At 44.9% G+C, this 27282-nt stretch overlaps 1 protein-coding gene across 1 annotated transcript; it reads right to left on the reverse strand.

Annotated features, from left to right (window-relative positions):
• Positions 1 to 1100: 1100 nt before the first annotated feature.
• Positions 1101 to 26909, reverse strand: PtA15_10A101 (uncharacterized protein; the record flags this gene model as incomplete). The annotated part of the gene is made up of 2 exons (XM_053160244.1): positions 1101 to 1629; positions 26308 to 26909. 2 exons carry the CDS (start codon positions 26907 to 26909, stop codon positions 1101 to 1103), a joined length of 1131 nt encoding a protein of 376 aa, XP_053024237.1.
• Positions 26910 to 27282: the final 373 nt, after the last annotated feature.

Below are 27282 nucleotides of genomic sequence, written 5' to 3' on the forward strand. Positions count from 1 at the left end.
ATCTCACTCACAGTTACAAGTCACATCCACATAAAGTCCAGTAGTGTGATCTCAATCAAGTTTCCCATCAACATCTTCCATGCCTCAGAGTAGTTCTAAGTATTCAAGTAGCAAGCATCACCCACTTGTGCTCTTAACAAGTCAAAGTGATCTTAACCAATTTTGCTCTTAACTGAAGGTTAAGGAAGAGGGCAAAGAAACTTTGAATAGTTCACATATAACATCAGTTCTCTCATCAGAAGTCTTGTATCAGTTTATCTCCGCTTTCATATCACAAACATATAAAACCATATAAAACATATCTTACCTTAAGACACATTTCCATTATCTGACTCAAGGCTGCTGTAAACCATTCTCTATCATCAGTTTGCCACAACAATAAATAAATTTGTTTTGATAGCTCTTGTGTAGTATCATAGAGGGGCAGGTATTTCAAACCACCCGTAACAGTTGTAATAGCTTCTTACATCTTTGAAATATTATAACTGGTATTTCCCCCTTGCAGAACTGCCACCTGTCCCAAAAGGAGTTCTCACCCCGGTGTTTGAATCCCGGTCAATCCAACCCCTGGCCGCTACCACTTCTGCGCTTGGACAACTACACACCACCCATTCAACCTTCAACCCACTTATTAGTTTTCCTCTTTACATGTATAAAAAAAATCAATTTCAATACCCATTACCTAATTGAATCAACCTGAAAAATGGTTGCACCCCATCCACCCCACAAACCCACATCACAACTCATTGTCCCTAGTTGTTAAGATTACCACATCCTCTACAGAACTTAGCAATGTAGGACCAAGTACTGGAAAAAACAAACCACAAAGCATACAAAAATGCTTGTAGGTAGATATCATGATATTCATAGTGTGCAATGCCAAAGGTGAAATTACACATAAAAAAAAACCACCTCTAGTCTCAAGCACCAACAACCAAGTCTTCACGGCCTCTTTCCACTCAAAGGAACCACATCTTCCAGCTTGTACACCTCCCCGGTGGGGGTATCTTGCTGTCTACAATGTCATCGGCCCGCACCCAAAAAAAGAAAAATCCCCCAGCCAATTGTACATCCACTTCACCGTCCTTTCAGCCTCAACATCAAGAAAGTCCAGAGGAAAACAAAAGAAATAAGGCCGTCGCCGCCGCAGTGGCTGCAGCCACCAGTGAGATCTGCGGGCCAAAGCACGATTTCGACGACCCATCGTGCACCGGCGGGCTCGTCAGACTGCTCCCCGGGATCGACAAGACAATCGAGGTGAATTGGAGGGTGTCGACAAGCTCGGCCGGCGCGTCTTGGGCTGCTGTTGAGAACTCCGCCCCCGCCTTGTCGCCACCACTGCCGCCATCCGTCTGGTACCTGGTGGTCTCCATGGCGCGAGCATTGCTCGGGCGCAGATACCCGTGCTCCTCCTCCTCCTCATTGTCGTCATCATCATCAAAGACATCATTGTCTGGGACGGTCGCCGGGCCCTTGTCGTGGGCGGAGAAGCGCTCGCGTTTGAGCCGGCTGTTGCTCATTGTCCGGCGGAATTTGTGGCGGGCGAGGGGGTCGAGCTGATGATGGTCGATCTCGGAGGGCGAATGGCGAGGCGGGGAGAGATGGTGGTCAAGAAGGGGCATGTGGTAGCTGCGGTGTTGGAGCCGGAATATCACAGGATTAGGAAGAAAGGTAAAAAAAGTGATAGTAGTTGACAACAATTAGTATAACAATTGATCTTTGCTATCTATCATTATTTTTAAGTATTTATTCATGTTAGTTTGTATGAAGTGGTTTGTAGGCACACAAATTAAATGAAGATCACTTCCTTTTCCTTTTTTTTTGGTGGCGGGTACCGCTGTTACCCACCCAAAGTACTGCTGGGGCCTGGTGCGGTACCTGGTGCCCCTGGTGCCTGCATTTGGCAAAAATTTGGTGTTGTACCTGGGTCCCACAGGGCCATCTTTATGCACTGTACAGAATCCAAAACTAATGATATTACAAAGGGTATTGTAGATCAAGGAAATGGGATGGGGGGAGATGGAAATAGCACATAGATTGGGACAGCTTTGGTGGTCCAGAAATGAAAACTAGAAGGAATTTTGTCCAGAGACCCATGTACTATTTTGCTCCCCCAAGGAGGAGGGACTTACCTAAGTTAGCGCTGAGCCAAGGCCAAGCAAGGGTGCGACACCCGCTGTGAGAATAAAGGCTGGTTGGTGGGTAGAAAAGTCCACTAGCCGCCTTCTTCAAGAATATATGTATGTCCGGGCTGAGTGATTATTGGTGTCTTAGCTCCGCACTGCTGTTATCCGCTAGCCTTCAGAGCTCCTCAACAAGCCTGATCTATAGTGTAATAATCCGCAAGTGAATAAAGCTCCGCACTCCGCAAGTAATCTCCGTAAGCAAAAGATAAGGTCCTTTGAAACTCCTCTAATACTCTAGTATGTCTGTAAGTGTAAGTACAAATATGAGTAGTAAGATGTAAGAGTCCGCTCTGGGACTCTTCACTGGGCGCTTATCAGGGTTGGCACGTTGGCTCGAAGCCAAGGAGAGACTTTTCTAGGAACCACTTATATTGCAAGAGCTAGCCCAGGAGAGAGGTTAGCTTCTCTCTCTAATACAACTGAAGATAAGGAAGAAGGAAAAATGCTCACCTAGCCCAGGAGAGAGGTTAGCTTCTCTCTGCTGAGCTAGGAGGGCGCGGGGATTCCGAGTCTAAGAGTCTGACGAGTGGATTATGTAATCCCTGCTTGTGAGGCCTCAAGGGGGGTCTCACAGTCTCCCCCCCTATAAGACAGAGGCGACAGTCGAACAGTATCGGCAGTGTTCACAGGAGACTCCAGAGTGTGAGTCAAGGCTGGTCGGAATCGTTTGATCTTTGAGATGTGGAAAACCGGGTGGCGTCTGTCGCCGTTTGGAAGATCCAGAGCAATGTTCTGACCGTTGTTGAAAAGTTTGGTGATGATGTAAGGACCCTCAAATCGGTCCTTCAACTTGTCGACGCCTCCTTGGTGTTTTCCTCGCCAATCAGCAGAATTCAGAAGAACAGGCGTGCCGATGGACAGAGGCGGGGGATCCGTACAATGTTTGTTATGTTGAACTGCCTGTCGAATCCGACTAGAACAAAGATTGTCCCGTGCTTCCGCCCAGACATCTTCTCGTAGCTTCAACCATTTATCGAGGGCCGGGAGATCGGGGAGAGTATCTGTAAGTGGGGCAGGACGGGTGGGGAAGAGGGACGGCCTACGGCCATACAAAAGCTCAAAGGGACTAAACCCCGTGGCAACGTTGGTAGCCGAGTTCAGCGCGTATTCGACAGCAGGAAGAGTCTCGAGCCATTTGCCCGGCCGTTGTGGTGAGCCTAATCAAAACCTTATTACATCACTCAGACACTCACCAGGAAGGAATCACCGCCAAACGCCCTCTAGAAATCACTCTGGTACATGTAATCCACGCCCACAGACACTTCATAATAGCCTAGAAACATCTCTACAAGGCGCCTCAACTTCTCAGTATTCACTTTCATGGATGGCCCTCCACAATGGGTAATAAAATATGTACAAAATCAGGTTCAAAGTGGGAGAAAGTCCACCATCAAACAGAGCCAGACTATTAGGAAGGACCCTGAGTGTTCACTAGAATTAACTCCTCTATATTCCAGCAAGGCGTAACTCTTTCTCAGATGCATGGCGGCTGATGCGCCATGGTTATTGTTTTCCTCTTATGTCATCCCAAGCCATGTAGTAGATGCCTTGTTGTTTTGTTGCCTTGTCACCTTGTTGGAGGCTTTTTGTACCCTGTTCCCATCTTTCTCTTCGTCTCAGAACCACCTGTTGTCCCCTCACTATAAATGTAGAGTCTTTTGGCCCATTCTGTTTGTCCCCCATCAGATTGTCACTTTGCATCCCTGGTCACAGAATAAGAATTACATAGCCTATTTTACCACATATTTTACAGTATATTTTCCCCCTTGATTTCGTCTAGAAAGCACTATTCTCAATACTTCATCAGCCACACTTTTCTTTAAGAGTCCATACTCTTATTCTTGTCCCATATTACTCTCCCAACCTGAGAGGCAGCTTTTCACGCACTCATCCCTCTCTAAGCTCTATTCCCCCAAAGAGTAGTTCCACAAGTGGTGTCCCAACAGTGGCCTGAAGATCTTTAGATTTATAGTCTCGTCATTTCTAGGCTAAATAAATACATTAGTTAAAAATTACTCTAAAAATTCTATTGATCTTAGTAGAAAAATTACTCTTACTCTTAGTTTAAAATCTTTTCAAACAAAATTCCGACCTAGAATTCTTCTGAAATACCTTTAAACTCGACGCACCCAAGTCTTTCTACCTTAAATAACTATATCATCAACTTAGTAGACTCTAGAAACTTAACCGTAGAAATACCGCAAGAAATGCCTAACGCCGGCAGACGAAGCTCTTTCTCCGGACCGTACCCTAGGTTCCATTTATCTAATATGGAAATTCCGCCGTTTGGAGGAAATACTAGACAAGCAAATGTTGGATTAGCGCCTACGCCGATGGACGTTGGATCGTCGGTTCCGCCGGGGAACGCTGGATCGTCAGTTACGCCGAGGAACGTCGGAGCTATGCCAATAGTGAATAGCGGGCTTACATTTTCATCAAATCAAGCGCCCTCAGTGCCATTTAATCCTGGACCAATGAGAAATACTAGCCCTTTGACCACAGGAAGCGCAGCGTTGGATCCACTCCTAGGAAATAACTTTTTAAACAGTCAATACCGCCCTGCGCCGCAATACGTAAACCAGACTCGCCAATCAGGCGCAGCAGCTCAAATTACGCCACATTTCTTACAAACTAGCATTCAGCTCCCCGCCTATAACCCAGAACCATTTGGAAGGAAACCAGTTAAAATCAAAGCTGGCGCCAAAGGACTTATCTTTGATGGTACAAACATGGACATTGGAGATTTTATTAAGCGCCTGGAATATGCGGCTAGATTGGATGGCGCCCAAGGATCTGATATTGCTCTACAAATTATATTCTTCTTGGAAGGGGAATCTTTAATCAAAGAAGTACAGGAAATGGCGGAGCGGGAAAGACACGACTGGGAAAAACTCAAGCTTAAATTAGTTCAACGTTGGGGAAAAATGCTTCCGCTTCTGCAGTACACAAGGAATGATTTGGACAAACTTATTTCAACCACGATGGCGAAGGGAATCAAAACCCAGAAGGAGTTCCAGGATTTCAGTATCCAGCTAGAAAACTTAGTAGCCTACTTAGTACGCTGTCGACACATGGTTAGCGCGGAAGAAATCAGGCACTCGGTTCTAAATTGCTTATCTTTTCCTATCCGGATCGCCGTAAACCGCGAACTCATAAGAGATAACCACATGGAAATGGCCTTGGATGGATCTCACATTCTTCCGCCGTATAACACTATCTTGGACTATATTAATAGAGAACTTAGGACTATGGCTATTTTAAACGACGAAAACATTCAGAAAGAAATTCAAACAATTCAGCCACCGGCGCAGAAAGCTCAACCAAAAGATAATGCTATGGATCAACTTACTAAAAGCCTCTCTAGCTGGAATGTACAAAAGCAGCCGTCTCCATTTGTGTTGTCAAGTCACGTTCCTTATAAACCCGCCCAACTAGACCGGTCCCCATCTAGCTATAAATGTAATTACTGTCACATGATTGGACATACCATCCACAGGTGCAATCAAGTTAACTTGGACGAAATCAACGGATTAGTAAAGAAGGAAGGAACCAATGTTATTTTACCAGACGGAACTCAAATACCTTATGATAGAACCAGGCCTTTTAAAACCGTAGTTGACACTTATCACCAAAGCAGAGGACAAACAGCGGGAGTTATCAATCTACCGCCAGGAACGCATACGGGAAAAAAGGAAGATAGCGCACCAGAAGTCCAGACCTCTTTTGGAAAGCTTGAGGAGGTTGAATATGCGGAGGAAGACACTTTTGACTGCGACATTGGAAAGAGAACCAGAAGTGGTGCAGAATATCCTGAAGGGTCAGACAATTCGAAAGCAAAAAAAGTCAGAAACACAAAGGAAGAGCTCATGGACGTCGACGACGAGAGGATCTTGGAGATTGCTCGACAGGATGATTATGACCCAGTTCCTCTTCCTGCATCTTCAAGAAAAGAAAACCCCGCACCGAAGAAGGTTAAAATCCTCACGCCTCAGGACTCTACCAGCGCGCCAACAAAGGAGAAACCTGCCCGCAAAACCTATGTGGAAAGACCATTAGCTACGCAGTTCCCCGACACGGAAGAAAAGTTGGTCTCACAAATGTTAAATGAGAAAATTCAACTCACCATTGGAGAAGTTTTCGCCATATCTAACGGCGCCGTGGATGCATTCAAAAAGAAGATTAGTCCTAAAAGAGTTCCTATAGATCAACCTAAGACAACCAACGCTGTCGACGTCAACTCTGAAGACGAAGAGGAGGAAGCGCAAGATAGCGGTCCAGCGCATTACGCTTGCCCCTTAGGATATGTTGCTGTCACCATTAATGGGAAGCAAATTCAGGCGCTCTTAGACAACGGTTCTCAAGTTAATCTTTTACCTAGGGATCTAGCGGGGAAAATGGGGCTTATAATTACTCAAAAACCTATGAAACTGCGCGGTATTGGCGGACACAAGAGTGACATTCTGGGAATTGCGGAAAATGTACCGGTTAAAGTAGGAAATATTACGAAAGAAGTGCATTTCTGGGTCTCTTCTGCGGCGGTACAGCCTATACTAGGAAAACCATGGTTGATAGACGTCTCAGCTACTATTCAATTCAAGGACAGTGGTGTGGAATCCCTCTCAATAAATAAAAATGGTCAGACTTACCTGGTTCCAATTTTAAACCCATCAAACCAAAAATACGAGACCACTTTTCCTGTCAATTCCGCCACAACTTCGAGTCATTTTTTAGCTTCTGGCACCTTCCAGAAGTAGGTGATTGGAAGGTGCCCAAATATAGTGTAGAAGAAAAGTTAGTGTTTGCGGCAAAATATAAATCAACGTCAAAAAAAATCAAGCCAGTAAATCAGTTCATGCCGCAGAACATAAACTCACCCTTATGTAGTCCTCCTTTATCTAGAGATCCTTATGTAACACCTTTAACTCCTCACCCGCCTAATTTTACCCCTACTTGGAAAATCACAGAAGACCGCCTTAAAGTCATTAATTTCGGTCCACCCGGGTGGCTCAAACCTGAAGAACTTAAATTATTCAAACATATCATTGTAATGCGGCAGGGAGGACTTGCTTTTTGGGAGGAAGAGAGAGGACTTCTCAAACACACTTACGGGAAACCTTACATCATTCCCGTCATCGCCCACGAACCTTGGCAGCAGCGACCTATTCCAATTCCTGCCGCAATTAAAGATCAATTCATAGAGTTAGTACGGGAGCGCATCCGAACAGGTCTTTATGAGCAGTCTTATTCCTCTTACTCTAGCCCGGTCTTTTGCGTCAAAAAACAAGATGGAAGGCTCAGGATTGTCCACGACTTACAAAAACTCAATAAAGTAACAATTAAGGACTCTGGAATACCGCCTTCACCGGAAGAATTAATTGAATCTTTTACCAGGAGAGCTTGCTACGTTCTGGGAGATATAATGGGGGGCTACGATGAAAGAGAGTTATCATTAGAATCTAGGCCATTAACCACCTTTGAAACTCCTCTGGGACGATTTCAGCTTACCAGATTACCACAAGGAGCAACCAATTCTGTCGCCGTATACCAGGCGCAAATGATGTGGATTCTACAAGACGAAATTCCTCAAAATGTCGGTATATTCATTGATGATGGCGGTATAAAAGGTCCTGTTTCAGATTACAATCAAGAAACTTTGGCAGAAAACCCTGGCATCAGGAAATTTATCTGGGAGTACGCCGTCACTCTGGAGCGGATCTTATTTAGAATAGAAGAAGCTGGACTCACAATTTCCGGAAAGAAATTTGCCTGCTGCGTCCCCGCGTTGGATCTTGTGGGTCACGTTGTGTGCAGGGAGGGCAGAAAAATTTCGAAAAAACAGCTAAATAAAATTGAAACATGGCCGGTACCAAAAAATGCAACGGAAGTTCGAGGTTTTCTAGGAGTCTGCGTCTATGTCAGGATGTTTATTAAAGGACTTTCAGAGCTTGCCGCACCGCTTAGAAAATTGACCAGAAAAGACGCGGAATGGAACTGGAAAAAGGAGTGCCAGGATGCGTTTGATCTTTTGAAACGGATAGTAGGTTATGATATAACTCTAAAAAAATTGGACTACTCTGAAGGAGCAGGAAAAATAAAATTAGCGGTGGATTCTAGCTACATTGCGGCAGGAGCAGTACTCACTCAAGAAGATAACCAGAAAGACAGGCCAGTCTTATACGAATCCGTGGTTTTTTTGCCGGTGGAATCCAGATATTCTCAATCAAAACTGGAGCTCTGTGGCGTCGCAAAAATCCTAAAAAAATTACAAACTCAGCTTTGGGGCCAGCAATTCGACCTCTTAGTGGACGCTAAAAGCCTTATAGAAATGATTAACTCACCTGATCTTCCAAATGCTCCCATGACTCATTGGGTGGCTTTTATTCAATTATTCTCTTATAATTTGGTTCACGTCCCTGGGAAAACTTTCACTATGCCCGACGGATTATCTAGAAGACCGCCATGTTGAGTTGTCTGTTAGTCTGCTACCATGATGTATCACCACAGTATGGAGGGCTGTTGGATCGACCCATGAGCACTACCAACCAACCACCCAGCTGGCAGCCACAAGCGTCTGTAGCCTAGTTGGTAAAGGCAGCACTCTAGTATGTGTCTCAGCATAGCTGAGGTTGTGAGTTCGACTCTCACCAGACACATCTTCATTTTACAGTCTCTACAGGTTATGAGCCCAGAGCTACCTGAGCGCTACTCGCTTACAATAGAGACTTGATGAATTTGTGAATGCTTACTTGTAAGACCACACAAACCCCTATAAGCCTACATCTAGATCACGGGTTCAATCCCTACACTGATCATCTTTCCCGGGCCTCATTCCCACTCTCTCTTGGGGTCAATCCCCACTTCCCATCATGTAGCAAGGGGGGGTGTTGAGTTGTCTGTTAGTCTGCTACCATGATGTATCACCACAGTATGGAGGGCTGTTGGATCGACCCATGAGCACTACCAACCAACCACCCAGCTGGCAGCCACAAGCGTCTGTAGCCTAGTTGGTAAAGGCAGCACTCTAGTATGTGTCTCAGCATAGCTGAGGTTGTGAGTTCGACTCTCACCAGACACATCTTCATTTTACAGTCTCTACACGCCAGACGATGATGAAGGAGAGCAGCCCAGTTTTGACGAAGATGAGAAATGGATTAAGCCTCATCCTGGTTTTGGCGTCAAAGAAGTTAACACTTTAAATTTGGGGGTGGAGCGCGGTCAATTTCAGCAAGAAGGAATTTGGGGCAAGCTTCAAGAATATTTGCTCACTCTAAATAGGCCAACAGATACCTCTGACGCGGATTGGAAAGTAATAAAGCATAAATCTGCCGGCTTCATGGTCTCTGACGGCAAACTTAAAAAGAGAAATAAACCTTTCCCGCAACTAGTTATCAGCAATCCAAAATACCAGGAACACATTCTGGAGGCGCTTCACGAACAACTTGGCCATAGAGGAGTGGAAGAAACTTACAAACGGACTAAGCTTAGGTTTTGGTGGCCGCACATGAAAAGAAAAGTCAAGAGTTGGGTCCAGTCCTGCGACGCCTGTCAGAAGAGAAGCCCCTTGAAACCTTTGGAACATAAGCACGCAACAGGGAAATCTACCATTTTTGGGCGCGTCAGTATGGATACAGTACATATTAAAGCGGGAAAGTGGAAATATCTAGTGATTGCAAGAGATGATCTCTCCGGATGGGTTGAAGCTGTGGGATTGGAAACTCTTAAAGCTGAAAAGATTGCGCAGTGGTTTACGGACGAATGGATTTTCAGATATGGCGCACCTCACACAGTTGTAGTCGACGGCGGGGCGGAATTTGGGAAGGAACTTCAGGATTGCTTAAAGCAGAAAGGATCCATTGTAAAAGTCACTACGCCATATTATCCGGAAGCAAACGGGATGGTAGAAAGAGGTCATCAGCCCATTAAAGATACCTTGGTTAAACTGGCTGGGACGGACGGAAAGAAATGGCGCAGCTACTTACCTCTTGTCCTTTTTGCGGATAGAGTTTCTACGAAGAGAACCACTGGTTATACGCCTTATGAACTCATGTTTGGCCAACCGGCGGTTTTACCAATTGACCTTGAACTGGAAACTTTCTTAGGGACTGATTGGGAGTCAGTAAAATCAACCGCAGACCTTCTCTTTGCCAGAGTTCGCCAACTGGAGAGGAGAGAATCAATTTTGCAAGAAGCCTACAAGAACATGAAGGACTCCAGGGAAAATTCTGTCGAATATTGGAATCAAAAGAAACCAGACAGAGGACCGCTTACGCCGGGATCCCTAGTTCTTGTGTACAATAAATCCCTAGAAAGTCAGTGGGGAAAGCTCTTCGAAAACCGCTGGAATGGGCCGTACCGCATAAAATCACAAGAAAAAAGTGGCTCATATACTTTAGAAGAACTCGACGGTCAAGAACTCAAGCGCAGGTATGCGGCGCCGCATGTGAAGCTGTTCCATTCAAGAAAACTCTGATTTTATTCTGGCTTCATTGCCTTTTTTTGGGAAAGATTAAATTTTCTATGGCTATTCACATTTCAGACAGTTAGATCTATAAGGGCTTTAAAGATTTAAAAAAAAAAAAAAAAAAAAAAAAAAAAAAAAAAGAAAAAGAAGTGGGGGACTGGTGTTGCCGATAGGAAGCATAAATTAGTAAAATAAAGGAGTAAATTTCAGTGAAAAATAAAAAAATTAGGGGCTTACTTAGTAGGCCATTTGAATCTCAAAGCTACCATTTATCAGCGCCTCAAGTTCGCGCTCAACATGGCGGAATTCCAGGACCACCGGACGACTGCCGCGGGCACGGCCATTTCGACGAGCTCTTCTAGTCGGTTGATTGTGTTGGAATTGCGTTCTGGCGACAAGGAGGCGGAGGCGTTGCCGAAAAACATGAAGTTGCGGGAGTTCAACAACCCAATTAGTGACATAGGAGGCTGCTACATGTACTCCAGCGATGAAATCTTCGTCGTCGGAGTGGATTAAGATAGGATAATTTTGTGAACCAAGGGGATAATTATTTACTAAAGATAAGGGAGTATTGGTTTCGCCGTAACCGCTGCGCGCGTTTGTTTGGGAGTTTGGATCCCAGGCACCATCAATAGGCGATTCAGGAATAAAAGACATGGTCAACAGGAGAAAGAGGCGAAGTGGTTGTGTTGGCTTAGCAAGGAATGATAGTAATGAGGAGTTAGTGGATTGGATTTTGCCATCATTTCAATCCCCTTTATATAGCTTTGGGTGCTCTCCTTTTGCTCGGAAGGATCTGAGGACTTCGAACTTTTGTCTAGTGGGAACAAGACCATCGGCTTAGATCTCTGCGACCACGCCGGACTACAAGCTTCTGTCTAGCTAGTAACATGATCCTTGGCCTACATCTCTGCGACCACGCCAACTTCGAGCTCTTGGCGGGTCAGTAACAATAACATCGGTATAAATTAAAGAAAGCAAGTTTCCGGCCTAGGCCGGGCCAAACTCGAATCAACAAACGTACAAGACAAGTTTCCGGCCTAGGCCGGTCCAAAAACGAAAACAACAAGCATAGCTTGCACAACTGGGACTGGAAATGGTTCTTGAGGCGATAGCGGTAGCACCATCTTCAGTTCAAAGGTGGCCTTGCTAACAACGCGGCGCACAATACCATCTAGAAGCTAGACCGGAGACGAATTGCGTGGTGCTTGTTGTTTGAGGGGTTTGACCGACCAGCGCACTCCCCAGTTTCTTTCCCCCTTTCCGCGAGAGCTTTCTTACCACGACACACTTACATCTCGCCAACCTATTTGGATAAACATTTTCGTGATCAACTCAATACAGCACCTTCAAAATGAGTGAACATTCTAAAGTCCCTGCAAATCAGTCAGCAGAAACCTCCTTAGCACATTTCTGGCCCATCTACCTCTTTAATATCGCGCCGGGAACGTCCGCCGCAGACATCACGGAAGCCTTGAAAGAGCATGGAGCTATAAGAGAGTCTTTTACGCCACACGTCGGATCTGGGATGGAGTTATTTGCGCTGGTTGTGTTCACAAGTCGGGAGGGAGCTAATAAAGCTATTGGAGCTCTTGATGGCGCGAAAGCCGACGGATTGCTATTGGAAGCGCGAGCAACGACGAAGGAGGAGCGCCAAGGTCTGGAACTTCTAGCGCGGATGACATAAACAGCCCTGGAGACGAAACTAAGGATAGCTACGCCGCAAGGATCACACCAATTTGGGGGTGGTTTCTCCACCCATTTCCACTAAAAATTCTTGTTACATTTTTCCTTTATTTCTTCATCTAGATATACCTTTTCATCGTCACATTATTTCCTGGAAAATTACTATAAAATCAAATAAGAAAAACAGCATAAAAATCACTAAAGGAATATAAATCAACCAAATCTTATTTCTGCCTCACTTGTTCATAGCTTTTCTATTCTTCAAACTCATCTCAAATTTTTTACGCTAGAAGGAAAATCAAACATACAAAAAAATCTGCACAAAAACCAATCAAACTTGCCACGTCACAGCCTTCTTTTGCCTTGCCCTATTTTCTTTTTCTATTCTTCGTCACACCTCACTCAAGGTTGGATGATGGGGACATCATCTAATTTGGGGGTGGATGTGGTGAGCCTAATCAAAACCTTATTACATCACTCAGACACTCACCAGGAAGGAATCACCGCCAAACGCCCTCTAGAAATCACTCTGGTACATGTAATCCACGCCCACAGACACTTCATAATAGCCTAGAAACATCTCTACAAGGCGCCTCAACTTCTCAGTATTCACTTTCATGGATGGCCCTCCACAATGGGTAATAAAATATGTACAAAATCAGGTTCAAAGTGGGAGAAAGTCCACCATCAAACAGAGCCAGACTATTAGGAAGGACCCTGAGTGTTCACTAGAATTAACTCCTCTATATTCCAGCAAGGCGTAACTCTTTCTCAGATGCATGGCGGCTGATGCGCCATGGTTATTGTTTTCCTCTTATGTCATCCCAAGCCATGTAGTAGATGCCTTGTTGTTTTGTTGCCTTGTCACCTTGTTGGAGGCTTTTTGTACCCTGTTCCCATCTTTCTCTTCGTCTCAGAACCACCTGTTGTCCCCTCACTATAAATGTAGAGTCTTTTGGCCCATTCTGTTTGTCCCCCATCAGATTGTCACTTTGCATCCCTGGTCACAGAATAAGAATTACATAGCCTATTTTACCACATATTTTACAGTATATTTTCCCCCTTGATTTCGTCTAGAAAGCACTATTCTCAATACTTCATCAGCCACACTTTTCTTTAAGAGTCCATACTCTTATTCTTGTCCCATATTACTCTCCCAACCTGAGAGGCAGCTTTTCACGCACTCATCCCTCTCTAAGCTCTATTCCCCCAAAGAGTAGTTCCACACCGTTTCGAGATAAAAGCACGTAAGACCTGTCCAATGGTCTTGTTTGATCGTTCGCTGCGTCCGTCTGCTTGAGGATGAAACGAGGTTGTCATATGGAAACCAATGTTGAGCCTAGACATGAGAGCCTTCCAGAAACGAGAAGTCCAGGCTTTGTTGCGGTTGCTGATTATTGACGAGGGTGGCCCAAAACGAGCGATCCAGCCGTTGAAGAACCGGCTGGCGGTCTTTTCAGCAGTGTCTGTCTGGAGGACCGGAATAATTTGGACAAAACCTGACAGTCGGCATGTACAGGTCAGAATCATATCATAATGGGTCGCTTTCTTGAGAGGGCCAACAAAGTCGATGGCGATGTCCATCAAAGGTTGTCGAGGGAAGGATGGCGTCAACATCTTGCCCGCAGGGGCCGTGGTAGGTGCTTTAGTGCGTTGGCAAGTCTCACATCGTTCGAGGAGTTGTTGAATGTCCGTTGACATCCGTGGCCAAAAAAAATCGCGGCGAAGTTCGTGTGTAGTCTTGAGAAATCCCAGATGGCCCAATCGGTGGTGAGCCTCGTTGATCAGCTTTCTCCGGAGCTCAAAATTTGCGGGAATGACGAGGCGGCCATCAATAAATAGCAGCCCATCTTCTTCCACGCAGTCTGTGCGAAGAGGTAGGGCATCGCGTAAGGCAATGCAGAACTGGTCGTGGGCATAACCAGTCAAGATAGAGTGTTTCAAGGTGGGGGAAATAGACAAACCAATCTCTGTCAACGCGGCCACACAGGCGATCTCCTGTTCTAACGGTTCATCCTCTGGGAGATCCTTCCTGGAGAGAGCGTCCGCGACGGAATTGTCCTCGCCTCGGATATAGTTAAAGTTCAGGTCGAAATCCGCAAGGAGCTCTGACCAACGCGCTTGTCGCTTACTAAGAGATCGTTGGCGTGGAAGATGTACGAGAGAGTGGTGGTCTGACATGACGTTGATCTTCATCCCCAGTAATAACATTCGCCATTTCTGTAATGCATGAACGACCGCGAGAAGTTCTTGTTCGTGTACCGGATAGTTACGTTCCGCCGGCGTCATCTGGTGGGATTCGTACGCAATGGGGGACAACTGCTTCCAATCCTTTCCTTGGAACAGCGCCGCGCCAAGTCCCGACCCGCTAGCATCCGTGAAAAGCCAGAGAGGATCGTCTGACTCATAGTCGACGTTCTTGAGGCATGGGAGGGTCGTCATGATCCGCTTAATGTTCTGGAATGCTGCCTCCTCTCGAGGTCCCCACTTGAATCCTTTAGTGTCTAGTTTCGAGCTCGTGAGAGGTGTGAGTGTACCCACATATCGTTGCAGTCCCCAGATGAACTTTTTCATCCACTGGACTGTACCGAGGAAACGTTTGACTCCCTTCGCTGATTGCGGGGAGGGCCAAGTCTTGATATCCGCGACCTTTTCATCGTCCGCCTCGATACCATCTGCTGAGATCCAATGGCCCAAGAACTTGACTCGGGTGCGGAATAGTTTGGTCTTTTTGGGGCTACAATACAAATTAGCAGCCCGGAGCTTGTGGAGAACCTTGCGAACGTGTTGTTCGTGTTCCGCGAATGAGTTGGAGAAAATGACAATGTCATCAAGATAGACGACACAAATATTGTTGATGAGGTCGCCAAGAGCTTCTTCGAGTCGAGCCTGGTGGGTTGCCGGGGCATTAGTGAGACCCATCGGAATGACAACCCACTCCATGAGTCCCCATGGGGTTTTTACTGCCGTTAGTGGTATGTCCTCCTCGCGCATGCGTGTTTGAAAAAACGCGTTGGTCTGATCAAGAATGGAAAAAACCTTTCCGGAAGCTACCAATCGGACCAGTTCGTCGACGTTAGGTAGAGGAGACCGGTCGCGGACCGTGAGGCTGTTGAGTTTGCGGTAATCGCATACCCATCGTGGTAAGGCTGTCGGGTCTTTCTTAGGAATGATCAAGCTCGGGGACGCGTATTGGCTGGTCGAGCGCCGGATCCGTCCTGCTTTGATGTGCTGGTCGAGCAGTACCCTCCACGCCGCGAGATGCTTGGGCGGATAGGGGAACTGACATTCATTAATGACGGCGGCAGGATCGGTTAAGATAATCTTGTGGCGGGTTCGTGAAGCCGCATCCTGAATTTTCGCAGGAAAGGAAGGTCCGTTCGTCGGGCCAGATTCATCCAAATCCTCCGTTACTGCTGGTATGTCTTCTGGAAAGAGGTCGGCGAATTCTTGAAGAATCTGCTTCTCTGATGCCTCGCACGGATACTGATCTGTGATGGCGTCTACCGCGGCGGGTTCCAATGAAGCTGCGCGATAATCCGGGAAAGACAGACCGGATCTGGAACAAAATATAGACTGGTCTTTGACCGAAACTTGCAGGCCATGTCGATGCAGGAACGGCGTGCCTAGAATGAGATCAAAATCGCCGAGGACCGGGCCAACCCGCAGGGAAACGTCATCGAAGACCCGGACCGGTTGGATTGTCCGTAAAGATGTAGCAACGAAGTGAAGAATTGAGAGGGGTCTCGCTGTTCCATCCCCAAGCGCTAACCTGATTTGACTCGGCCTAGCAAGGGGGCGACATTCAAGAAAAGATTCATCGACTTCCCGATCTGAAATAAGATCAATTTCGGATCCCGTGTCAATAAGAGCTCTGAAATAGCGTCCCTCGATTTGGAGTTCGATGATTACTCGCGCTGGTTTATTGGGGTTTAAGGAGGGATCGAGGTCGATGGAAGATTTGGGAGGTGACGAAGACGAGGACGAGGTCGAAGCCGAGTTGCTTGTAGCGGAAGACGAGGTCAAGGGATCCATGAAAAGTGGTGTCAAGAAAAAAAAAGTGTAAGAGTCCGCTCTGGGACTCTTCACTGGGCGCTTATCAGGGTTGGCACGTTGGCTTGAAGCCAAGGAGAGACTTTTCTAGGAACCACTTATATTGCAAGAGCTAGCCCAGGAGAGAGGTTAGCTTCTCTCTCTAATACAACTGAAGATAAGGAAGAAGGAAAAATGCTCACCTAGCCCAGGAGAGAGGTTAGCTTCTCTCTGCTGAGCTAGGAGGGCGCGGGGATTCCGAGTCTAAGAGTCTGACGAGTGGATTATGTAATCCCTGCTTGTGAGGCCTCAAGGGGGGTCTCACATAAGATTGATAGATTGAAAAGAAAAGAGAAGAAGAGAACCCATGAACCTCCACCCCCTTCCTTCCCTCCACGCAATTAGCCATTCCCACCTGATCCCACAGATCCAACACTTTCCCACACTAGTCTATCAGCTCCGCCCACTTTCCCGCACGTCATTTTCCCAGACTCCGCTCCTCTCCCACGCCCTCTGTCTAGCCCCCATCAGTCAGTCTCTCGCCACCGCCTCCGCCCCAGTTCCACTCACTGGTGGAACCCGCTTTGGCTGATGTGGCTCACCTGCTGACGCACTGCTGCTACCAGTCCATGAGTGTAGTCCGCCACAGTCCAGCCCTGTCTTTCTGCTCCGATCTGACTATCCAATCCAAAATCCGTGATCTGTGATCCGTGCATTCCATCTGTGCGTGACTTTCTGTAAGCTTTCTTAGTGTGCTTTCTGACATCATCCTCAGTGCTTATGTCACCAGAATGTACTCTGCGCTCAGCCGCTCTGTGCAGTCCTGCCCACACTATCTCCGGGTGGACATTCTACCACGCCTGCCTATATAAATCACCACACCACTAAAGATGCTGGCCATTGAGGAGAGAAGTTTCCCTCCTCAATGGTAAGTCTACAAACCATTCATCAAGAAAGGAAAATATGATCAATACAGGTATCACGTCTCTCTCCCTCAATGACCAGTTTGCAGACCAACCATCAAGGAGGGAAACTTCCTCTCCTTGATGGGGGGTCCCCTCAAGACTAGAATGGTTATTGGCCCTTGGCAATGGTACACTGGCTGGTACACACCAGATATTTGCTGATGTTAATGATTGGTAATGATCCCATTGGCCCAGAGCTTGGGGTTGGCCAAGCGGCAACTTTAACACAAGTCCCAGCCTCCATGCGGGTGTGCAGCATTTGGCTGGTTAACCTGAACAGAGGGAGGGCCTTGCATACTAAAACATCTTTATCTTGTGAGCCAATTCCTAGGTCTGGCTGGGAGCAGTGTTGTTTGTTGAAGTTGTGTGGTCTTCTGTTTCTTTTCTCCTGTTTAATTTCTCCTGCTCTGCTTCAAACCTTTCATGTACATATCACAGTCTGTGACATTTCTTCTTTGTAGTAACCTGGAGCAGCAGAAATGGAAGGCTCTTTTCTCATCCTTCCATAACCATCATCAATTTCATTCTGCTGTTCCAGGTGAGTTTTCTCTTGTTTCTTTTCTCTCTCTTTTCCTTCTTTTTTTTCTCCTCTCTGATGGAATTATAATCCTTCCAGTGAACCATCATCACTTTCATTCTGCTGACAAAATTTTGATTTTGATATTATCCAATGATTTTTTTTTATCCAAGTTCAAGATTTTGAACTTTGATTTGGCTTGCACCCCATAAGGCAAGGACTGTGTGCAGTAATACTACTTCTTGTTGTCAAGTTGAAGCAGGGAGAATACAACGGCAAAAAAAAAACTGAAAAATCAAGCAAGATGATAGCTTGTCAGAAAAACCAGGAATGTTTAACTCAAGCCAAACGTTGACAAGCTCTTTACAATGACGCACACAAGAAACCTTCTACTCAATATCAACCTGGTGATCTGGTCTTACTTCTTCGGAAGTTTATTCAAACCCATGAATGGCTCAATGCAAAGCTGGATTACCAATATATTTGGCCTTTCAAATTCATTGAGATGGTGGCAAGAATGCGGTCAGATTGGACATTGCACGTGAGTACCCCAAGTTGCACCTGGTCTTCAATGTATCTCTTCTGGCGAAATATCACCCTCCAAGTCAGGTTGCTGGTTGTGGAGTTTTAGAAGGAGTCAAAAATACATATTATGTAATATGATTCAGGTCGCATAGTGGATTGGACAAAATTATTCCAGATTTTGGATGCGCGCCAAGTGAAAGGTAAGACACAAAAAGGTAAGTTTGATTTCTTATTACGTTGGTGCAATACAACTCCAGGAGAAGACACTTGGGTCTTTGAAGACCATATACCATCTTATTACCAGCATTTTTTGCAGCATTACCTCTCACAATGGCGTCAATCCCAGGACCCCAAGGAAAAGAAAACTTAATAGGTCAGGCATGTTTTGCAACAAACAGATGACTGAACTTTATTCTGTTTAAGTTTCCCAGGATCATCAAAGACATTCTTGGCAATGAACATTCAAGAAACATGCCGTTCTTGTTTGAGGAATTTCTTTATCTTTTCCTTTTCTTTCCGTCTTTCATGATCCTCATTGCTTTGTAGTCATTTCTGGAAATTTCTTTTCTTGTTGTTAGATTATAAATAAGTCCTTGTAGCCACCAGGAAGCTCCTTTCCTTGTGCCGTGGCAAAATCTTTGTATCATTGCCTTCTTCAAAACTTGAAATCAAACCACCTCACACCTGCGCAAAGCCTAATCCCAAAAACATCTTTAAAGTTACCCTGTGAAAGGATATTAGACCTTGGAAATAGGTCTGGAAATTCTGGTAGCTTGTCTGTAGTTTTCCGTTATCCCCAATTCCCCAAAAAACCCTAATACCTCGGGCTCACACATATGTACACCTCAATGACCGGTCAGATGGCCGGTCATCGAGGTGTATGCATGTCTCAAGGACCAGCCAACCGGTCATTGAGGTACATAGCTTGATGGCCGGTCACATGGCTGGTCATATCTGACCGGTCATCAAGGTACATACCTTGATGACTGGTCATGGAGGTAGTCATCAAGGCATATGTACACCTTGATGACCGGTCAGATGGCTGGTCATTGAGGTGTATGTATGTCTCAAGGACCGGCCAAACGGTCATTGAGGTACATAGCTTGATGGCCGGTCACATGGCGGGTCATATCTGACCGGTCATCAAGGTACATACCTCAATGACCGGCATCAAGCTCTGACCGGTCATGGAGGTAGTCATTGAGGCATATGTACACCTCAATGACCAGTCAGATGGCCGGTCATTGAGGTGTATGTATGTCTCAAGGACCAGAGAACTCATCTAAAATATAGGCCTTTCTTGGCTCCATGACCAGTGTGTCCTTTTCATGGGGATGTGAAAGGCGCAGTATGTCATATTGTCCCCCTCATGTACTCGCGTACATCAGGGGGACAATTGGTGTCTCAACACAAAGTTTTTACTTTTCATGTGGCTGTGAAAGGCCCGTCCTGTGATATTTCCACCTCAATGTACGCGCGTACATTAGGGTGACTATTAGCAAAGTGCAAAAAAGCTCACTTGCATGTGCAGATGTGGATTTTGAAAAGCAAAAAAAAAAAAAAAAAAAAAATCACACAATCATTTTTGTGAAGAGGCCAGGATTTGTGGCCAAACTGGGGTGGCACTGCAATCTAACCTTGACTTACCTCAGACTTTCACCCCAATACAATAGTTTATCACCATTTTTTTTAGCCAAATTCAAATTAATTACAGCATTTCCAAGAAAATGGCTTTCACTAATTTTACTGCAACATTACACCAATAATACCAAGTTAACTTTTACTTTAACGGACTTACTTCGCGCACTGCGAAAAGCTCTTCGCGCACTGTGCAGTGCGCGAAGTTTGCAAACACTTCGCGCACTGCGCGTGAAGGGCGCAACTTTTTCAAATTATTTTTTGACCAATCAATAGACAAGCTTATTATTGTCCTCTGTTAATTTATTTGGAGTTTTTTGAAGCTTCCTTGTATGCTTAAAAATCCCACCAATGAAAAAAACAAGTACAGCCATTTGGGGACCTGGAATTCATATTCCCACAGGCCAAAAAATACAAATAATTTAGTGAATCATATTAAATATGTATTTAAAAGTTTTGGAACTTTTTGGCCACTTTGTACAAGGACAAGGCTTTCAAAAACCAGTAACTTTTTCCCAAGATATGCCAAAATGCGCCAGTAAGTGGTGAACTTTCTAATTTTTGAAAGCCTTATTCTTGCACAAAGTGGCCAAAAAATTCTAAAAAGTTTGAATTCATATGTATCATGATTCACTAAATTATTTGGATTTTCTTACTCGTGGGAATATGGATTCCAGGTCCCCAAGTGACTGTACTTGTTCATTTTATTGGTGGAATTTTTAAGCATACAGAGAAGCTTCAAAAAACTCCAAATAAATTCACAGAGGACAATAATAAGATAGTATTTCATTGTATTTTACTCAGCCAAGGCTCACTTTAATTCACTGAGCAGTCAAAGATAAAATGAAAAAGTCTTCTTAAATTAGACAGAACAGGAGTGGAAATAAAACATGTATTTTTTCTTGTAGAATCAAATAAATCAAGCATTTGGATATGTAAATAGACTACTCTAAATCTATAACAACTTGCAAGGCGGATGGGTCGTTAGGAAATCAGTGGTCCCATTCATCTCGATTTAATTGTATTATTGCCTCCCATTCTTTGGCGGTATTGCTTCTTTGTTTAAACCAGTGGGGATGTATTTTGGGAGCAGGATAAATGCTTCCTTCAAACTGGAAAGCATTGAAGTGATACTTCCCTTCGAGATAGACAATAAAGATTGGTGGGTTGTTGGTCGGCGCATGTGACAAGGGCAGGAAAGTCGCAACGATTAAGTTTGAAAGGTAAATCACCGGGCGTTGATACGCATCTGCAAGAAGATCGCCATGTCGAGGGAAATTCATCCAAAACTGTGTTGATTGAGCCGGTGTACGGAAGTAGTTGAGATTCAATTGTAATCGTTTGAATGGAACAGAATCGGAGATTACTGAAGTGTATTTCTTGTTCTTGTAAACCGGTTGATTATCCATTTCCTTAACCATTGCCCGACAAACATCCTTCCAAGAACCTTCGTCTAGGCCAATGCTTACCGCTGCAGCTCTAAAACCGCAGTGCCCATCACCATCAACATCAAAGATTTTCGAAATGCTGGATCTGAATTGGCCAACCACCGCAGTATAATGAGGATGTGCCTTTCAACATGATTGCAATCAGAAAATGGGCATTATCGGTTTGAGTTTGATCAAGTGAATTCTTACTTGATTAAATTTCATCCATTCATTGGTATCTTCATCGTCATCGCTCTCTTCCGACATCGGAATCTCATCCTTTCCATTGTTGATGTCATTTTTGGCTTCTTCTTTTGACTTCAAACCTGTCTCGCAATTCTGATTGGTTGGTTGAACAACCCGACCCGACCTCTGTGATTTGATTTGAAAAAACAACAATCAGTCTTCATTGAGACTTGATCGATCATTCACGCTCACAGTCACTATCTTCAAGGGGTCAGCTGGGAGTTCATTGCTTTCGCTGTTGCTTTCGCTTCCTTCCGAAATCAAAGATGAGGCGCTCTCGCTTTCTGACTGCAAAACGGTTGACTGTTTGGATATTGAATGATGTACAATATGGCGAACTATGTGAGTAAAAAACAGGTTACAATCAAGCAAGCAATCCAAACATTCATACCTTTGCAGTTTTTGTTGTTTTGCGCTTTTTCACATCGGTTTCATCCTTGCGAGGTCGTCCTCGCCGTCGCTTCTGGGTAGGCTCAAGGGGTTTCTGCTTGGGAGGTCGTCCAACTTTTCTCTTGGGGACTTGATACTCCCATGCCGACGGATCTCGTTTGGTCGACTTCTGTGATTGGTCTTTAGGCTTGTTCAGAGCACCTTTTGGTCGTCCTTTGTGTGGTTGTTCAATAGGCTCCCCAAAAGGAGACAGGACATGAGTCTGGTCGAGTAACTGAGCGAACTCGCGAATGTACCTGGGCTGTTCATGAGTTGAGAGCTTCTGAAACCTCTCGAAGATCTCGGAAAGAAAGGTTTTTTCGTGCTCTTCGTCAGTTGGAAATGTCTCTTTCACTTCCTCGGGGATCACTTCCTGTGCAACACAAACAGGAAAAGGATAAGAAAACTTGTAATTCAAAGCAAACAAAAGGAGGAACTTGCAAGTTTTTCAGGAAGGTGCCATTGCGGGTGAAAATGATCAATCCCAACATAGAAACCATCCTCGTCTAGCTTTCGCATCTGGTGTGCACAGGGGATTCCCATTGGAGTTTCACACATAGCATCTTTGCACTCGGGCGATTTGTCCGAGACTAGTAGACAATGAGCTGCTCTGAGGGCATGGTGAGAGATCTTACCACCTAAGCGACCGAGAACTCGAGGAAGGTTATTGATGTGCACTTGCTGTTGTGTCGCACATTCAATCCTCATTTTGTGAAGCTGATGTTTGACCGCATCATCCATGTCGGAGATAGTAGTGTGCATCAAGGATTTTGCTCCTTTGAGGAAGCGCTTGACAGCAGCATGAAGGCTCTCGATTCGGGAGGTGGTGACGTTGTTGAAATGCAGAACATCTCCAATGAGATACTTGACAAATCGATCCTTCAAAGGGATCCAGTTTTCGGCGAGATATTCCATAATGTCGGGCGTACAAGTCGATGCGAGCTTAGCGTAGTTTTTCTGATAAATTTCTGGAGATTTAGAGACCACCAGGTAGTTCCACGCCTGTCGGAATGTTCCGTAGTCTTCATCACCAAGGATCGGACGGCATTGCGCGTATAAGTTTTTTGCCCATGTGCCACTGACATAAGAGATTTCGAGCGCTCGGAAAGACAGTTTCAATAGCGTTCATCAACGCTTGCTCCTTGTCGGTGAGAATAACAGAAGGAATGTGAGGTTGAAGGGCCAGTTTCAGCTGTTGTAAAGCCCACGTAAAATCGCTGTCTTGCTCCTTTGAGATGAAGCAAAAAGCAAATGTGAAAGAGTGATTGCACGAGTTGACCCCACCAATGTGCAAGAGTGGCATCTTGTAGCGATTAGTCTTGTAGGTAGCGTCAATCTGAATGCAAAAGTGATGTTTCTTGGCGAGTTCTAACGATTCCGGAAGCGCAAAGAATAATGCAGATGAGCAATCCGAGCCAGTCTTGATGTCTACTGAAGATTTGATTTGGTATTTAAAACCTTTTGATCTGAGGGCTTCAATCACGCGGATCATCGGTGGTGATCGTTCAAGCTCCATTCTTCCTTCTTTATAGTTAAAGTTGTGAATGGCCTTCAATGGCGCAAGGAGAGGAGTCGGGCCCATTTTCATCAGTGTGTTTTTCACTTTGATCGGCATAACACCGGCAGAACGAAGCAATATCATTTGTTCCTTCTGATCGGCTGTGAATCTTTGGTGAACAACATGGGCAGAAGGGTGTTCGGATGGGGCGTGATTATGGTCAGGATTTTTGATATCCAAGTCCCAATTATTGGTGATTGGGTCGTGTGTTAAGACAAGTCCAAATGGGCAGTTTGTCTTGCGGGTCTTGTTGCTGCTGTCTTTCATTCTTGGAGCGCTAGGGTCTTCATTTCTTTTCTTTTCGATTTCTAGATTATCTTTGTTTCCTTTGGTTTTGTCCGGAGTGTCGGTCATGTCAGTCAAAGCTTTTCGATGAGGCCGATATTTACCAGATCGATCGCATTGATAAATCACCCGGTCTACGCCATTGACAGGATAGGATCGGGCTGTCACAATTGCATAGCCATTCTCCTTAGCCCAGATCTGGATGCTCTCGAAGCAAGCGTCTTTTGAGGTATAGCTTTGTGCTGGGGGTGCTGGAATTGGCGGATGGTGTTCTTCTTCGACTGGAGTTTGCTCGGATCTAGATCTAGCGTCTTCGGGTAGAGAATCTTCTCTGTTGTTTGGTGGTACGGAATCCATTGACAAGTTGAGAGCATCAATAGGCGGAGGATCTTCCTTGGTGTTGGGTGCGGAAGCCATTGCGGCGGCGAGAGGATCCATGGTCTTAGGAGAAGCAACAAAGTTGGAGGTGCAATAAGCTTCTCAGGTTACGGGGGACAGTTTTTAGACCCCCAAAGGCCATGCATTCATTATTTTTTGGTTTAATTAATCAATAATTTCTTACATTAGACTAAGAGCCAGAAACACCTCCAGAAATTTTTTGTGGGGTAATGAGAACCCTATCTATTGATTCATCAAATAAAAACTGGCAAAAATCCGTTTATTTTTTTTGGGGGAATCCACAGTGCGCGAAGTGTTTGACGGAGGGCGCGCACTGCGTCGCGACGTCGCGGATTGGTCGCCCACAGTGCGCAAAGTGTTTTTTGCAGTGCGCGAAGTAAGTCCGTTTTTTTTTACAGGAATTACATTCAAGAATGGCAATTTGCTTTCCTATCCTTCGACATCATCAAACAGGAGCAATTTATGAGTTGGACTTGGGTAAAATATCATTTCATAATATTTTTTCCTCTAGTTGTACCTAGAAAACAAAAGAATTCTACACAACATTGTGTTGACTCCCAAATCAATTCTGACTGACTTTTGACTCACTTCTACATCCACTTCAATTCATTTAGGGATGAGTTACTGATATACATCAGGCTCACATCCGACCAAAACTCACATCAAATTCAGCTCTGGCACTCCCTGGGGAGTGGGAACATATCTCCCCTGGTGTGTTTTCAACTGTTTTGGAACAGCCTGTCAATTCTTGACTCGCTACAACTTTAGTTGATGCCCAACAGTTAGAAATCGTTGCTTGCAAAACATTGTCCCAAGCTTTCTGGGCCATCTTCATTGCAACCAATTGGTTGACATTGAAAATCTGGCTAGCACTCATCTGATTGTCTTTGGTGAATATGGTGATTGATTGTGCAATTGCCTTCTTCCAATAATGTGATTTCAAGCACCTGATTATCCCAGCATCGAGTGGTTGAACATGGCTAGTAAGATTGGCTGCAAAGAATTCAACTCTGATGTTTGAAACACCTCCTTCCGGCACCGCGTGTCCGCAAAAATTATCAAGAAGCAATAGCACCAATTGTTTTTGAGATTGCAACTGAGAGTTCCAGGACATGAGCCAATCTTGAAAGATCTCGGCATTCATCCACACATTTCCATTGTTGTAGTACTCGTAACCATACTTGCGCGCTTGTTTCTTTTTGAAACAACGAGGTTGCTTGTATTTTCCAATAAAAAGAACAGGCAACTTCTTGCTTCCGTTGGCATTGCAAGTTAGTGCCAGCGTCATACAAGTCTTGTTTCCTTTCACACCATGTTTTTTACTGAATGCTAGACCGTTATCAGGAGGCATGCTAATGATTGTGAAATTTTAGTTGGGAATCATCTGGAGCTTGATTGAAGAGAACAACGCATGAATAGAAAAGGCCAGTTTCATCCATATTGAATATGTCTTTCAAATCATACTCCTGTGTTATTCTTTGGACACGCTCCACCTCCAATTCAACAGGAGTAGGGTCCACTGAAGCAGCTTCACCGTGTTTTTGGTAAGATTTCATTTGGTGTCGTTTCTTGAAGGAATCAAGCCATCCGCTGCTCAAATTTAGCCAATCTTCTGTTGGTATGCCAGCAAGCCGCGCAAAATCTCGCTATTTTGCTTTGATTATATTGCCAGTAATTGACATGTTGCAATGGATTGCTTGCGTCATCCATTCAGACAAAGCCGCTTCAATGTTTGGATAGCTCAGCTGACGGATTTTCTTTGTTGAAGAGTGAGAACTCTGGCTTGCTTTTGATCAAATATCCGCTTCAGATTTCAGCCATTTTGATAACAAAGGCTGCTTGATGCTGAGATTGGGATAAACAGCAGAAAAATGTCTGGCTGTGTTTCTTTGGTTCCTTCCGTTCCTGTGGTACCAGTCAAGAACTTCAATCTTCTGAGCAAAGGTGGCAAACTTTGATTTTGAGTTGTTTGCTTTAGGATCATTGGTAGGTTTTTTTTTCTTTTCATTCACGGTCAGAGTATTGGAAAGCGTCTGCTTTGTATCCTTTGCCAGTGGATCAGAAGTCTTCTTTACATTCGCAACAGGACCATTGGATGTTATTTTCTTCTTATCGTTTGTGTTGTTTGTTTGGCTAGTCTTTCCGCCTGATTCTGAGACAAATTCAAAAATATGCTTCAAGCTTCTTGCATCGTCATTCGTGAGAGCTAGGGTTGATTTGTTGGAAAGAGCTTTGATTTTCTCAATCAACAACTGTTCGTCAATAAGATTTCCTTGGCCATCAAGCCATTCTTCTTCCTCCGCGGAAAGAGCTTGATTTTGATTCATCTTCTTGATTAATTTCGCTTGTTTCAGTTTATAATCTTCTTTCATTTTCTTGAAATGAGCCTTGAGTAAATGAAGTTCCAGCTCTTTGTTCTCTTCTGTCGCATCATCAAGGCTAGGTTGTTTTTCAGCGATATGGAGGTGTGCGGTGTTTCCAATTAAAGTCAGATAAAGCGGTCCATTGTGCTTTAGAAGCTGAAAAAAGCTGGTGTTGACTTCTTTGACTGACATCGTGATTTTTCTTTGTTTCTCAAGCAGTTGACTGAGGCCCTGATCAAGAAGTCTAGTGACTGAGGCCCTGATCAAGCAGCGAGTGACTGAGGCCCTGAGAGAATCAATGTTAATTGTGCCCTTATGTAGGTCTTTGATTGACATGTGGATTTTTTTCATTTCTCAAGCAGTCCAGTGACTGAGGCCCTGAGAGAATCTATGCCAAGTATGCCCTTTCAGAGGTATGGTTCCCCAATTTTGGTATGCAGTATGCCCCTTAATTTGGCGCGCACCAACCTGGGGAGAAGCTCCTGGGTATGCACTTAGACAGTTTATGCCCTTAGGCTGGTATGCCCTTAGACAGCTTTGACTGTATTACCCCAGTGATGTCCGC

This window comes from Puccinia triticina, chromosome 10A (assembly GCF_026914185.1).
Source record: "Puccinia triticina chromosome 10A, complete sequence".
Lineage (NCBI taxonomy): Eukaryota > Fungi > Basidiomycota > Pucciniomycetes > Pucciniales > Pucciniaceae > Puccinia > Puccinia triticina.